The 13,793-nt window shown below is 35.5% G+C and overlaps 3 protein-coding genes across 3 annotated transcripts; 1 reads left to right on the forward strand and 2 right to left on the reverse strand.

Moving 5' to 3' along the window:
• Window positions 1–2,221: 2,221 nt before the first annotated feature.
• sdhaf2 (succinate dehydrogenase complex assembly factor 2) lies at window positions 2,222–5,021 on the reverse strand. Its single transcript, XM_008405214.1, has 4 exons — window positions 4,887–5,021; window positions 3,873–4,096; window positions 3,537–3,646; window positions 2,222–2,782 (listed from the first exon to the last, which is right to left on the reverse strand). Exons 1-4 carry the CDS (start codon window positions 4,911–4,913, stop codon window positions 2,652–2,654), a joined length of 492 nt encoding a protein of 163 aa, XP_008403436.1. The 5' UTR covers window positions 4,914–5,021; the 3' UTR covers window positions 2,222–2,651.
• An 83-nt stretch (window positions 5,022–5,104) lies between these two features.
• LOC103462427 (cleavage and polyadenylation specificity factor subunit 7) lies at window positions 5,105–12,381 on the forward strand. Its single transcript, XM_008405216.2, has 10 exons — window positions 5,105–5,197; window positions 5,418–5,738; window positions 7,187–7,384; window positions 8,352–8,455; window positions 8,593–8,738; window positions 8,824–9,160; window positions 9,296–9,399; window positions 10,299–10,443; window positions 10,535–10,773; window positions 12,084–12,381. Exons 2-9 carry the CDS (start codon window positions 5,652–5,654, stop codon window positions 10,767–10,769), a joined length of 1,356 nt encoding a protein of 451 aa, XP_008403438.1. The 5' UTR covers window positions 5,105–5,197; window positions 5,418–5,651; the 3' UTR covers window positions 10,770–10,773; window positions 12,084–12,381.
• A 198-nt stretch (window positions 12,382–12,579) lies between these two features.
• polr2l (RNA polymerase II, I and III subunit L) lies at window positions 12,580–13,667 on the reverse strand. Its single transcript, XM_017304176.1, has 3 exons — window positions 13,549–13,667; window positions 12,954–13,060; window positions 12,580–12,797 (listed from the first exon to the last, which is right to left on the reverse strand). Exons 2-3 carry the CDS (start codon window positions 13,046–13,048, stop codon window positions 12,689–12,691), a joined length of 204 nt encoding a protein of 67 aa, XP_017159665.1. The 5' UTR covers window positions 13,049–13,060; window positions 13,549–13,667; the 3' UTR covers window positions 12,580–12,688.
• Window positions 13,668–13,793: the final 126 nt, after the last annotated feature.

A 13,793-nucleotide genomic window follows, 5' to 3' on the forward strand; every position in this document is an offset into this window, starting at 1 on the left:
AATGCTCACATCAGTTTTTATTTATTTAGTTTTGCCCTCTGGATAGGCTACTCAAAACCTACATTTATCTGTCACAGAGTTGCTTTCTTGATGGGAAAGTAAGTTTGGACTCTGATGCCCTATAATGAAATCTCTTTTCATCTTCAGCTTTCCAGCAGACACCTGAAGATCTTGGCTGACTGGTATCTGGAGCAGTTCATAACTTCATCCACCTGGACAAGTAAATCCTGAGTGGGATGCTGCTGCCACTGTATTTCAGTGTGGTGTTGGTTCCATAAAGATTTGGGTTGTTTATGTGCAAAACATATTGTGGTTATAACTAAAAAGTTCAAATTTGGTTTCATCAGACTATAACGCAGCCAAGGGTTTGTAAGATTTGTAAGAAACTGAATCACAAGGTGTTAAAACAAAGTATTAAAATCAGTGAGCATTAAAGCAGAAGCCAAAGGTGTTAATGATGTTTTGATGTTTTGATTTTATATTTGTAAAATAGGACACTTTTATACACACATTAAGACTTTGGATGAGCAACGGGAAATCCATCCTCCCACCTGTTTTTACCTCTACAGAGTTCACCCACATTTGCTTTTTTTTTTTTTTTGCAGCAAAAGGGCTTATGTCTGTCTTCTATGTTAACCAGTAAATACTAACAGACTCATTTGACATATTTATATTATTACTACTTTTTAAAATCAGGAACAGACTCTGTTGTCCATGTGTAACTACAGAGAGAAACCAGCTTCAAGGTAGGCCTGTCATGCACATGCCATCATCATCCATTTGCTTCTGTTTTAGTGGGACTGACTCAAAATGTTTTTTTGTTTGATTTTTATGTTGGAAACATTTGCTTTAAAATGACCTATTCTCTCTTAAAAGCAATGGAATAAAAGTCAGATTTTTTATTTAGCTTTTTAATTTTCATTAGTTGTTTAAATTATTCATACTCTTTTGGCTCTCAAACGTGACAAAACATGCTCTTTAAAAATATGACTATAATATGACTAAACAACAATTTGTGCAGTTTTTGCAGGTGCACAAATTGTTGTTTTGAGATTTTAAGACGTTTCGTATAAAGTACAAATAAAATTATGCAATAGATCATATAAATGGTCAAGTCTAAACGAGTTGACTAATGTTTCTCCTCATAACATTAGTTGTGTTCACTCTTCCAGACGACCCCTGAGCAAATAGTTTGCAGCAGATGTAGAATAAAAGAACACATAGAGGGAAAAGAAAAATCATTCACTTCAGATCCTTAAAGTGGCTCAATTTGCTTCAGTATTACGTACTTAGGGTAAACCTACTGGTAAATTTCCAACACTGACTAAGATTAACTGAGAGACAGATGGCTGAAGAGCAAATAAAACACAGAGGGGAACCCTTCTGACATCATCTCAGGTCTATTTTAAGAGAAGCTGAGAAAGAGGGAAAAAAAACCCTGAAAAAAAATGAAGGTCGTCCTACTCATTGTATGTTGTTTTGCAAAAAGATTGAGCAATAAAATATAAATGAACCAATGACTGACGCCGGCTTGTAACACCTTGACTTAGGATCATGCTACATTATAATTCTGTGGACGTACACAAGCCAGCTTGTCATCCGTTTTGAAATTCTGTGCACATCTTGTGGCCAGAGGGCATCTCCCTTCTGCAATCAGTACATGGTTCCAATGAGCCAACATGACACACAGTAGGACAAGAAACATTCTCTGTACTCCACACATGCTGATCTCGTGGTGAAGCAGGAAAAACAGAGTAACAGAATAATGCCCTGTGTTGTAGGTTCTTATGAGTAAGAGGTTTAGCTTAACTTGTGGTTCTATTATACATTTTACAAAACAGACCATGAATTTAATAGGGTGACTTTATTTCATTATTTCTATAAAGGAACAGAATGTACTTGTAGATGAAAAAACAAGGTTCTTTGGATTATTCAAATGCAAAATTCCTATGTTTATTATGCAGTAATATTTTTATCATGTTTCTTTTTTAAATAAGGTACTGAAATATTTATTTTTGGAGATGCATTCTCAACCAAGATCAGTAGGTGCCTAAATCAAACAAACAAAAAAAATCAAGGTAATCTGCTGCCATCTGGTGTCTGAAAATTTCACTGCAGGTGTTACAACCTTCATTATGCAACACGTCCAGTGAGCATTCTGTCAATCACGGCACCCTCCCGTCATGTAATCCACTCATGCAGTGAAGAAAGCATATCATGATTCACACAACAAAACGTTTATTAAATACCTCATAATACAATTAACTGACAGAGTCAGATCATAATTATGTATATTTTGTATTTTTAATGGGTATCTTATACAAAAAGCAGGTTAAATATACACTTACAAAAAATCATACTTATAATACAGATATTCAGATCCATTTCATTTTGCTGATGAGGAGAATCCTCTGTCTCATTAACAGATGTTCATCTTATCTTCAATTGATCTTCTACTGACGATCATCTACAAAGCAGATCAGTGTATAATTTACACTCTGTATAATATCATATAATTTAATACTAAATTATATGATGAAAACTAATCGATAGTGACATAATGTATTCCCAGCCTCATTCACTACACTTCAGTTTTTCTTTTTTCTTTTTTTTTAAGTTTAACTCTGTTTAAATAAGCACTTTCAAAGACATCAATGAGTTTCTTTTTCCAGGTACTCCAAACTGGGTGCATCCAATCTCTGTTCGTGGTTTTTGTTTTTTGTGAATTCTTTCAACATTTCCATAACTTCCCCCTGGTACACTTCAGGTGTCGGCTGGGCTTCTGTAAGAAAAAAAATAAAAATAAAAGAAGATGACAGCAATAAAAAACACAGCAATAGCAAAGGAGTGCTTGGTTGCAATATTTACTAGGATGTTATATTTTAAGAGGCACATATGCAAATTTTACAAGCACATAATATTGAATACAGTTTCTCTGTGAGAAGAGAGGTAAGAGAGGTGGGAGCATTGTGACAAAGAAAAAGAAATAAAAGATTTAGAAATAGCTGAGCTAATCAAAATCAACATCATCCTCGCTATATTAAGCGGAACTACTGCAATTACATGTTTTCATGAACAGCACTTCTTTCACTCAGTTGTCTGTCTCCAGATCTTGTAAAAGGAAAGTAAAAGCTTCCATCTCAGAATGAAGTTAAGAGTTTGATCGAGTACTACAGTGTACTTTCGTAATTTGCCCAATGGAGATGTCATCCGTCATGAGGTGTTCCACACTCTTCTTTGAAAAGTCTGTAGGAAGTGTGCTCATGTAACTCAAATAATATCTAAAAACAGTAGATTGGTCAGAACTATTTTTGGTATGATTAGGAGGCAGAATCTCACTCAGTTCCATAAATAAGTTGGCCTAAATTGGGATCAAAAATACAATTGGTATAACAAGAATGTAATTTATAATTCAGAAAATAACAAGCAAATATTTATTGAATTAAATGTAATATTTCAACATCTTTATGATTACAATCTCCATAGGTCATAAAGGGAAAAACATATTTTCAAATAAAAACAACTAATTTTCTCACCTGTGGCCCAGTAGTAGATGTCCCAGTCGTTGCTCGGTTCATTAATCAATCTGTCATACTGCTGCAACTGGCTGTCAGTCATTGTGTTCAGGTACTGCTTTGCAAAAAGGCTGCCAGAGACACAAGAACACATTGTCTTAAAATTAAACAAATCGATACAGTTAGACTCCAATTTCTTTACACTGTCAATGTTAAATGGGAGCTACATAAAACCATAAACAATCAGAACTATACCACTCTTTAAAGATTACAGCAAAACAAACAATCAAACAAACAAACTTAAAATAAAATAGGGCCAATCAAACAACACAACAACAAAACAAAGTGTACAACAACCTGAGCAGTATACAGTTCTCCAACATCCCCCTCTTGCGACTCTCATAGAGAAGCCGTCGTCTCTTGATGTCAGTGGGCTCATGTGTTTTCTCCTCCCAGGGTGGCAGAGGGATCTCTAACATGTCAGCTTTGTTGTCATCAGGAGCCTCTCCTTTGTAACCTCGAGATGATACTGTCCCTGTGAAGGCTGGTCTCCAAACTGCCTGGCACATTCCTGTTACCAACTGACAAAAGCAATAACAAGAGCAATTTAGTTATGTCCATAACTTCAACATTTAATGAATATGATATGTTGCTGAGTCAAAGGTTTCTGCTTAGTCTATTGCAAAGTGAATCGTTCCATGCATTTTTTTTATTTTTTATTTTTTACCAATTACCATTATAGCTTGATCAACATAGTTAGACCTGGTACAGTGCTGTAGTTAGGTTTGCACTGAACTATCAATCTGAATGTTACACCATGTCATTAGAATGCAACTGAATAAGTGAGATTGACATGACTTTAATTTGGTTTCTGGAAATGCATGTTAAATTGACTTATTTCTATTGTAAAGTGCATTGAGTTTGAATTTATTTTTGATGCTACAGAAATTGGACTTCATTGAAAAAAATAGCATTGAAATGAAACAACTCTCAGTTGTTGGGAATTTAAAAGGCTAAAGAAAAAACGATTAAAAGACGATATCTGATTTCACGTTTAGGTTTGAATCGAGCCTGAACCAACATGCACAACAAAAACCATGCAATAAAAAAACCTAATGTCAACAATAGCTGTCCTGTTGTACAACAGTAATCTAACAGAAAACGTTCTATTACAACAGAAATAACAAGTTTGCACTGAACGATCTTTAGAAACCCAGACTCGTGTTTCAAAATAAAACTTTTGTTAATTTGTCTTTCTTTAACATTTGACTCAAATATTTTCAGCAGGGATGACCTTAACCACGAGTCTATGGCATCAGAAGTGAGATTTCAACCAACACACGCGAAATAGTTATTACCCGGAAAACTCACTCTTTTTGCAACAAGTGAAGACAACATTTTAGGATCCTTCCTTGATAACCTTGATAAAAAGCCGCCCTTCGTCGCTGTATGAATGTTTCTGCCTGGTGTTTTGTAAAAAATAAAAAATAAAAAATTACACAAGAGAACGCGTTTACGTCACCACGTGTGCGCCTAACAAACCAGCCGACTAGATACAAAAAAATCTAATATGTCTCGTTGTTGCTAGGAAACGAGGTAGACAGAATTTACTTTTGTTTCCAAAATTAAATAGATAAGATATGTTTATTTTGTGAATTAGTGGTGGTTTACAAAGTTCCAACGTAAGTAAACCTAGGGTGAATTTAAAAGTAGGAACCAAACTGTATATTTTGTTCCCTACCGGTAACTTTCCTTTATGGGCTTGTATTTCCATCGATTGAAAAGATAGCATTAGCCGAGCAAGCGAGCATGCAATAGCCTGAATATAAATGTGTGTGCATGTGCAAGTGGAAGTTTAACGTATGATTCCTTAAACTGATTCATAATTTTCTTGATTTTTAGTGTCGACTTTTACCTGCACTTCTGTTTTCGCAAACTCTGCGTGGAACGTTACCAACCGTAAGCTAACAAAACGAGGCGTTAACGCCGTGTTTAATTCTTTAGTAAAACAGGGACACCTGTTGGATGAATGAATCATTAATTTAACAGAGCGTCTCTGTGAAAAATAAGCTGGTATAAAAAGAAAGCAGAAAACAAGCTACATTTCACAGAAGGTCGGCATCTGAGTCCGACAGAATGTCTGCTGCACGATCTGCAGCAGGACCGAGCAACTCCAAAAATGACCACGTAGATCTGTACAGTGACCTGTATCCAAGCGATGAGGTAAGTCCACTATATGGCCCTTTTTTAAGGAAAAACTCATGGTTGCCAGTGTATTGATTTATTAGCGTTGCAGTGAATGTTTCCCTGATTCAAATCAGTTAACTGAAAACAAATCACATTCAACAAATCTCTGAACACCTTGGGCAACTGGAATAATCTAATCTTCGCAAATCAGTGTTTTTATATTTTCCATTCATGTCTTGAAGCGCGATTGTGATAGTGTTTCTTGGGGGGAAAAATATCATATATGGTTCTCTCATAATCACACTGTTATTGTGAATATGAGTTTTCCAGGGTCAGAATCCCAGCAGCCATGACGACTTAACTCATTTTAGAGAATCTACAAGAGTTTAGAATAAACCAAAAATAAATATCCATCATGCTTGATTTGGGTCCTATTATGTTTCTAGGAAGGTCAATTGAGGTTGCACTTTGATTATAACTTAAGAGCGGGCAGCACAGTATGTCACAATTATTTTGCAATCACAATATCGGTCTGTTCTCAAATAAAACCTCATTACACTGTTTGCAATGCAGCGTTTGTTGGCTATTATTTTTGAAATACCTGAAATTTATGATTTGCATAGAAGTAATATACACTACTCAAAAAAATAAAGGGAACACTTTAACATTTAAGTGAACACTGAAGTGTTCCCTTTATTTTTTTGAGCAGTATACTTTTGAAATGTCCTGCTTTGGCATGATAAGGTCTATTTTTATTCTAAATTAAGCCTTTTTATTAGAGTCTGACTCCAGTTGACGCTCACATCTAAAACTCAAATATCAGTGTTCAAGATGCTAAACGTTAGACAGTGATTAAATTCACAGAAGTGACAAAGGAGCAAGCAAGTAGTAAGGAAAATGTGAATTTACCACCACTGATGTAGTCATTGCGTTCTCTAATACCATACATTCCTACTGTAAAACAAAACGAGGTTTATGCATTATTAAGATGGCTGTATTATTCCCCTGAGAGCAACAAAATATACTAAAGTACAAACAAACAACAAAAGAGCATTTGTGCTAATTACCATGTACCACTGAAAATGTCTCAATCTGAGGGCAATTAAAGAAAAAGCAAAATTAGCTCCAGCCCATCCATGTTTATCTTGCTATCATCTTAAACAAACATAGTCATCTTATCAGATTTGTACAACTTTATAGTTTTGTTGTTGTTTCTTTTTTAACTCATGCCATATAAGTTCTTAATGCCACTTCACAGAAACGCTGTGTTTTATGGCTTGATGCTCTGTTTGATGTCTGAGCTGTAGAAATGGATGAGTTTTCACTGTAACTTAATTGAAAAGCGATAAAATAATAGCTTCTTGAAGGGCCCCTTGTTCAGTCATATGCTGGCACAGCAATTTCCTGTGTTCAAATTCTGTGATTTTTGAGATGTAGAAAACAAATGGTTATGGAATTCACTTATTGCATTTTATCCCACACAGGATTTGGATAAAATTTCCGAAGCAAATGAACTTTTTGATGCTGTTCTAACGGGGACTGTTGATAAAGACAAGAAGGTTTCAAGTAAAACAGCTTCCACCAAAAAGGCTTCAGAAGGTGGGAAAATGACTGAAGAGAAAAAACACAAAAAACAAAAGATGACCAGAAAACTATCTATATATGTTGGTAATTTTCCCTGGGTAAGTATCATTCTCTTTTTTTATTAAAGTTGTGTCTGGTTATCTTGAAAAATAGTGGATGAGTTCTCTCTTTGTTCTTTGTTTTACAATTAAACACACATATTCTATTTAAGAAAATAGGCCAACAGAGAAACTTCAACTGAAAAACAAAAATGAACTCACTAACTTCCTGTGAGCAAATGTAAGTCACCTGATTTTCCAGCAAATGTGCTGATTTTCAGCGGTCCTTACCCAAAGACCAATGGCAATGTCAAATTGATTTAAATGGCACATTTGAGAACAAGTGCAAATGCTGAGCAATAAATTGACAGCAGTTCAAGCTCTAATCAGATGTCAAGGAAAAAAAAGATGAATTTTAACACCATTTAAATGGTTTTTTTGGTCTGAGCTCTGCATACCTATTGAGATAATGTATTCCACAATATCTGCAGTCACATCACTTGCTCTGAATTCACCCAAAAACTTGTAAAACTTTATTTATTTTTTTATATTATGTTATTTATTTAGCTTTTAAAATAATTGTACCACGTTTTGGGAATTGCTAAGCATTTGCTTTATGCAAACTTTGAAACATTTGTTTTTTCCATTACTATAAATTGTTTCTTAAACTTTGTTTTTAACAACTATTTAAAAATTTGAATCCTCATTAGATACAAAGTATCTATTTTCAATAAGATGCATGGTTCGGTAGGAAACACAAGTTAAAATGCTTTGCTATAACAAACCAGTTTGTAATGCCTGGTTTATGACTTGACATGGACATATGTTCAAATAAATACCTAAGAGTTTGTAAGAATAAATATTTACTGTGTAAAAATGTAAATGTACATAATTTTCATCTCTAGATTTACTCTATTTTTATTGTCATTTATTTGTTGGTGTAATATTTCCCAAACAAGTCTTAAAATGACTTTATCCCTTCTATCCTTCTGTCATTCCCTCCCTCCAAACCTGCTCCTCCTCACAGTGGACATCAGACAAGGACCTCACAAGCTTGGCCCTGCGACTCGGCGTTAAAGACATAGCAGACATCAGATTTGCTGAAAATAAAGTTAATGGCCAGTCAAGAGGGTGAATATTAAAACAATAAACAAAACAAAAAACATACATTTTAATAATTATGGAGAAAACATTACAAATGTAAGATTTTGTGAAGTTGCATGTTTCTAATTCAGCATCACTCACCTTATTGTTTTCCCGTGTTCCAGCTATGCAGAAGTGGTGGTAACCACAGAAGAGTCATTAAAAATATTGCTGGAAAAAATGCCACTATGCCATATTAATGGAGAAAAGATAGATTGTCGCTTTGCCACTCAACAGAACCTCTCTGTGTTCGAAGACATTGCAAACCAACGTGAGATCTGCAGAAGCAAATCCAGATAATACATACCTAATTTCAGGATGACTGTTGATTTTTTAACAGAACGTGTTTTTCACAGGCATACCCGTACGTGCTGGTTCGGCTTCTAAGGACTTGGATTTAGCGGAAAAGACTCCCGCTGCACTATCGTCACAAGACTCCAGTGCTCTCCCTGCTCCTCCAACAGTTTTCCCATCACATCCGTTTGGAAACATGTTTCCTTCACCACCCAGTTTTCTTGGACAGCCGCCTCCTCTGTTTCCGCACATGGCACCACCTCCCCTCATGCCACCTCATATGTTTCCTCCACATCCTGCGCAAATCCCTGGCCAGCCATCTCCGGGTCTGCATCTAAATCCTCCTTTCTTCAATCTGACACAAGACGGGCACAGCAGCAAGTCGTATAGAGAACAAAAGTGAGCGAGGGAACATCTATGGTGTCATTTTCAAAGCTTAAATGAACAAACAATAGTCTAAGGAATACCATAAATGTATAATTGGTTTAATGCAATGATGTAATATGAGTCTTAAAAATTACCTTGTTTTTCCAGACAAACATCTCAAAGTGAAGATGGAGATTTTGAGGAGATGATGAACAGGAACAGAGCAATTGCCAGTAGCGCAATCACCAAGGCTATTTCAGGAGCTACAGCTGGTAAGAGCAGATGGTCAAATTTAGAAGTAAAATGCAAAGAAATCTTAAAAATATTGAAAACCATTTGGACAAAAAAAAAAAACATTTCCAACTGTTAATGAAACGCACTCATTTTGATAAACCTTGGATGTCTTTTCAATTTAACAACCACCTCCAGTGTTTCCTCTAAAATATTTCTTTAGTAGACATTTTTCTAGGTAAGCTTCAAAATTACAATAAAGAAGATTTGAGGGATCACCTTCTCAAAAGGTGTTTCTTTTTCTTGAGCAAACTCCATACACATGTCTCTCTTAATTTCAAAGCTAATTCAGAATTTAGGACTGGCCTTGATTGAATTCATTTTAAAAAGTTTAAATTTGATTTATTTTTATAATGGCAATCCAAAACAAAATATGGTCTAAGAGGACTTTAACAATACAAGTTCAGTTCAGTTCAGTCCAGCCATACAAAGAGATCCAGTCAATTTCATGCATTTCAACTTGATCCTAGTTCTAAGGAAACCCAGCCAATTCCATTGAGCTTTTAAGTTTGCAGCATTTTTTCATACGGAGCATGAAAAATTGCTGCATAGTGACAGTAGAAAGGAAAACTCACCTTAAACAGGCAGAACCTGACACAGTGTGAGCAGCCATCTGCTCTGACTGGAGTTTTGAAAAGATAAGATATTTACACATAAGAAGCACAAAAGCACTTATCCAGGAAAAGTTTCTGTCAAACAAAACTAAATGGTTATTTGCAGTAGTGGCTTCATTTTGGACAGTTTGTTCCTGGTACATGGATTCTTTTTTGCAACACTTTGTAGATGGAATTGGAAATAAAGAGATATGTTTGCAGCAGCACTGAATATGACATTTGAATAAACCTAATATCCTTAACTTTTCTTCCTTGTGTCACTGCAGGAAACCTGAATACAGCCATGGAAACACTATTAAGTGCCATTGCCATCATTAAGCAGTCTAGAGTGTGCAGAGATACAAGCTGTCAAGCACTTGTCACCTCACTCAAAGACTGCTTAGTCTCAATCCAAGGAGACTATGGCTGCAAGTGTGTATTTATATTTCTATTAGCAGCTTTTTCCTAATAGCAGTCATTCTATCCTCTCAGTCCTTATCAACTAATTCACTTCACTTTTCAGACCAAGCCGTCATTCCAGAGAAAGAGAAAGGGACAGAGGACGTGACAGAGACCATGAGCGTGACAGGGAGCGTGACAGAGAACGGTACAGAGAACGAGACCGAGGCGACGCTTACGACAGGGAAAGCACAGGAGGATCTCGAAGATACAGAGAACGTTCCTGGAGCGAAGAAAAGGACAGGGAGCGTTCACGAGAGCGAGAACGACACAGAGATCACAGAGACCGATACCGCTAAATTGGTAAGCTTCTCACAATTCTATAACTTCCTAGATTTATTGGTTGGATTACCTCTGTAGAGTGGATGGCAGGTTACCAACGTTTGGTGTAAAATGCAACCTTAGAAATATGTTTACTTTGGAAATTGGTGATGTTTAATCCAAAATATTATGACTGCAGGGACTGTACAAGAATGAGATGAGCAAAATTAAAACTCAAAAGGAAAGGGACTATTGGTCTTTTTAACAGTACTGAGTTGAAGCGTCTACCATTTTGATAATCTTAAGACCGCATCAGTGCTAACATAACTGGGAACTTGTATCTTTGGAAAGGCAACATGTATACTTCAAGGTATATACTGGATTTAGTGAAAATATCTCCATATAGTCAGTGTCCTTTTCAGGGAAATTATTCTGTATTTCTGTAAGATAATGCACAACATTTATTACAAGATTATGTGGTGTGGTGTGACAGCAATCCAGACCTTTCCCATCCAATAATCACTTGAAACACCAAACCTCAAGACTGTTGAGCTAGAATTCTTTTTACATGAGTAAATATTAATTTCCAAAGGTCAAACAGCCTAACTTCTTAGCTGTTTACTGAGAACTGTTGCTACAAAAAAAAGTGCTCAAATTTTAAAGTTCTGTGTTTAAGAGTTTTGGAAATTTATTGCTGCTATTAACATATTTTGTGTTAGACTGCAAAATATCTCACGTATTCTATCATGGATATTTCATGTATGCAATATATTTTGTGATTTATTGAATTGTTACCACACTTAAAATTTCAGAGTTGCAGGTTGAACATGTAACATTGATTTCAGACGCACTCTTATAGGTCCTTTAAATGATTCCACCATATCTTACCATTGTTGATGTGAGAAGATGCATTGAAATGTGGCCTTACAGGTCATAACTGGAGGTCGTCTGTTGCATTCACTTTCAAAGTGAGATATCCAACAGAGAGCATTCCACCTTTTTCCAGACTAGGAAGTTTGAATTTTCAACTTCCAACTACAAATGGAATGCAACATAAGAACCATTCCTCTTGTGGTAGTGAAGTATTTTGGATGGAGTGTAGATATGTTTATTTCTCATTTACCTGCATCAAAAATTGTTAGCCTTTGCAAGAAAATTTGTCAGCTCACATTTGATAGAATTAAGGTCACCTAGTTTTAGTACACATGGCCATTATCCAGATTTAGCACATGTAGAAGTTCACAGAATTTATGAAAAGACTTGACATGTTTGTATTTGTGTATTACTTTCAATCCGTATTTGAAATTTAACTGTCTTTGCAATGCTTCCCTATTCCCCACTCTCCTCTACAGGGTGATTTTGACTGAAGCAGAAAAGGAAAGGCTTTTTTTTTGCACCAAGCTGTATAAACATCACAAAGAATCTGAACTTCAAAGTGTAAAATGTACTTTTTTTCCCCCTCTAATACATTCATTGTACAACTTTAACCAAAAGGCCTGTAAAAATTTTTTATGTATAGTAGAAACATTTGCATGCAGTGAACACCTGTTAAGTTTGTTTTCTTCCCTTTTTGTATAAACTCTACAAATTGAAAAAAAAAAACTAGAAACCTGTGTTCTGTGAATCTTATTAAAAGTACCTAAAGGATCACCATTTGTGTGTTTTTAATGTACTTGCTTGACATCAGACGACCATTTAACATTTAAAAAGCAGAAATATTTACCTAGTTTTTAAACACTTTGTAGATCATGTACACAAGTTTAACTAGTGGTTTAATGTTTGATTAAAAACATTTATATTGACTCAGTTCAAAATGTTTTGTTATTGCTGCAGTGTGACAAGTCAAGATGAGACTTTTTAAATTACTTTATTTAAAAAAAAAACAACAACTGAAAAGCCATTAAATGATTCCACACCCAAAACCAGACCCTCCACAGCCCTTAAAAGTTCTTGGGAGTTATTTTTCAAGCGGCGCATAATTCAGCAATTTCTCAATAAGATCCACATGAGACAGCAGCATCCTTCGACAACAGTACCTCTTCAAGCCCAGGGCATCAAGTGCATCACTTAGAAAAAGAGAAATAACATCAGTTATACGTGGTAATTATCAGTGGGCACAATATTACCATTTAAATATTTGTATTTTCCATGTTGCACCACATAACAGAAACTTGTCTCAAAACTGAATATTTAGTGCAGGCAGTAATGAAAAGATGTCTCACCCCTCAGTGTATTCTGCTTGAAGTAAGCCAAGGTAAGCTTCCCATTTGTTGCCCACAATCTTCCCACAAGTGAAGCACCTGACCGGGATAATCATTGTTGTGATTACCTGAAAACAGATACAACATTCCGCTATTATACCAAAGTTTGCAATAATAATAAAAATAAAACATGTTTGTGTAATTTTCAATAAAAATCATGCACGTTTATAATGTTTCGAAAACTACAATGAACAATGCAAAAATAATTTAAAAAGTGACTCCTGTATCGAGGTGATCCTTGCGACTCAAGTGCGTGTTGCTAACATGTTTTGCTACTATAGCATAACAACCACTGCGAGCCCGCAAGCAATACCATAACTACATACAAGTATAAATACAAAGATATGGATCTCCTTAAAAGTTCTGAAAATGTTCTAATGTTATGCAAGATATAACTTGGACAAGTAAAATCAATGCTTTAAGCTAATGCTACCACGAGTGCACATTTTGCGAAATGTATTGACTTCCGGCAATAGCTTGTGCATAAAACAAATTTTATGCACAAACTATTGTGCATAAAGATACATACACAGTCTTGTTTCACTTTATCACTCACCGTAACCAAATATGGGAGAGTATCAACCAGAAAATCACAACAAAAGGTCGATTTTTCTAGGAGAAATTGAGTCCAGCACGTTAGCTACTCCGTTTGCCCCAGACTTTGTAACAACTTCCGGTTCAGATTCTACCAAGATAAAAGCACATATATTCGTCAGTAAAAACGCGACATAGTCGGGCGAGTTTCCGGAAGGATGAGCGAAGAATACCTTTCTAGATATATACTATATATAATGTGACTAT

The sequence above is a fragment of the Poecilia reticulata genome, linkage group LG3, assembly GCF_000633615.1.
Source record: "Poecilia reticulata strain Guanapo linkage group LG3, Guppy_female_1.0+MT, whole genome shotgun sequence".
NCBI classification, from domain to species: Eukaryota; Metazoa; Chordata; class Actinopteri; order Cyprinodontiformes; family Poeciliidae; genus Poecilia; species Poecilia reticulata.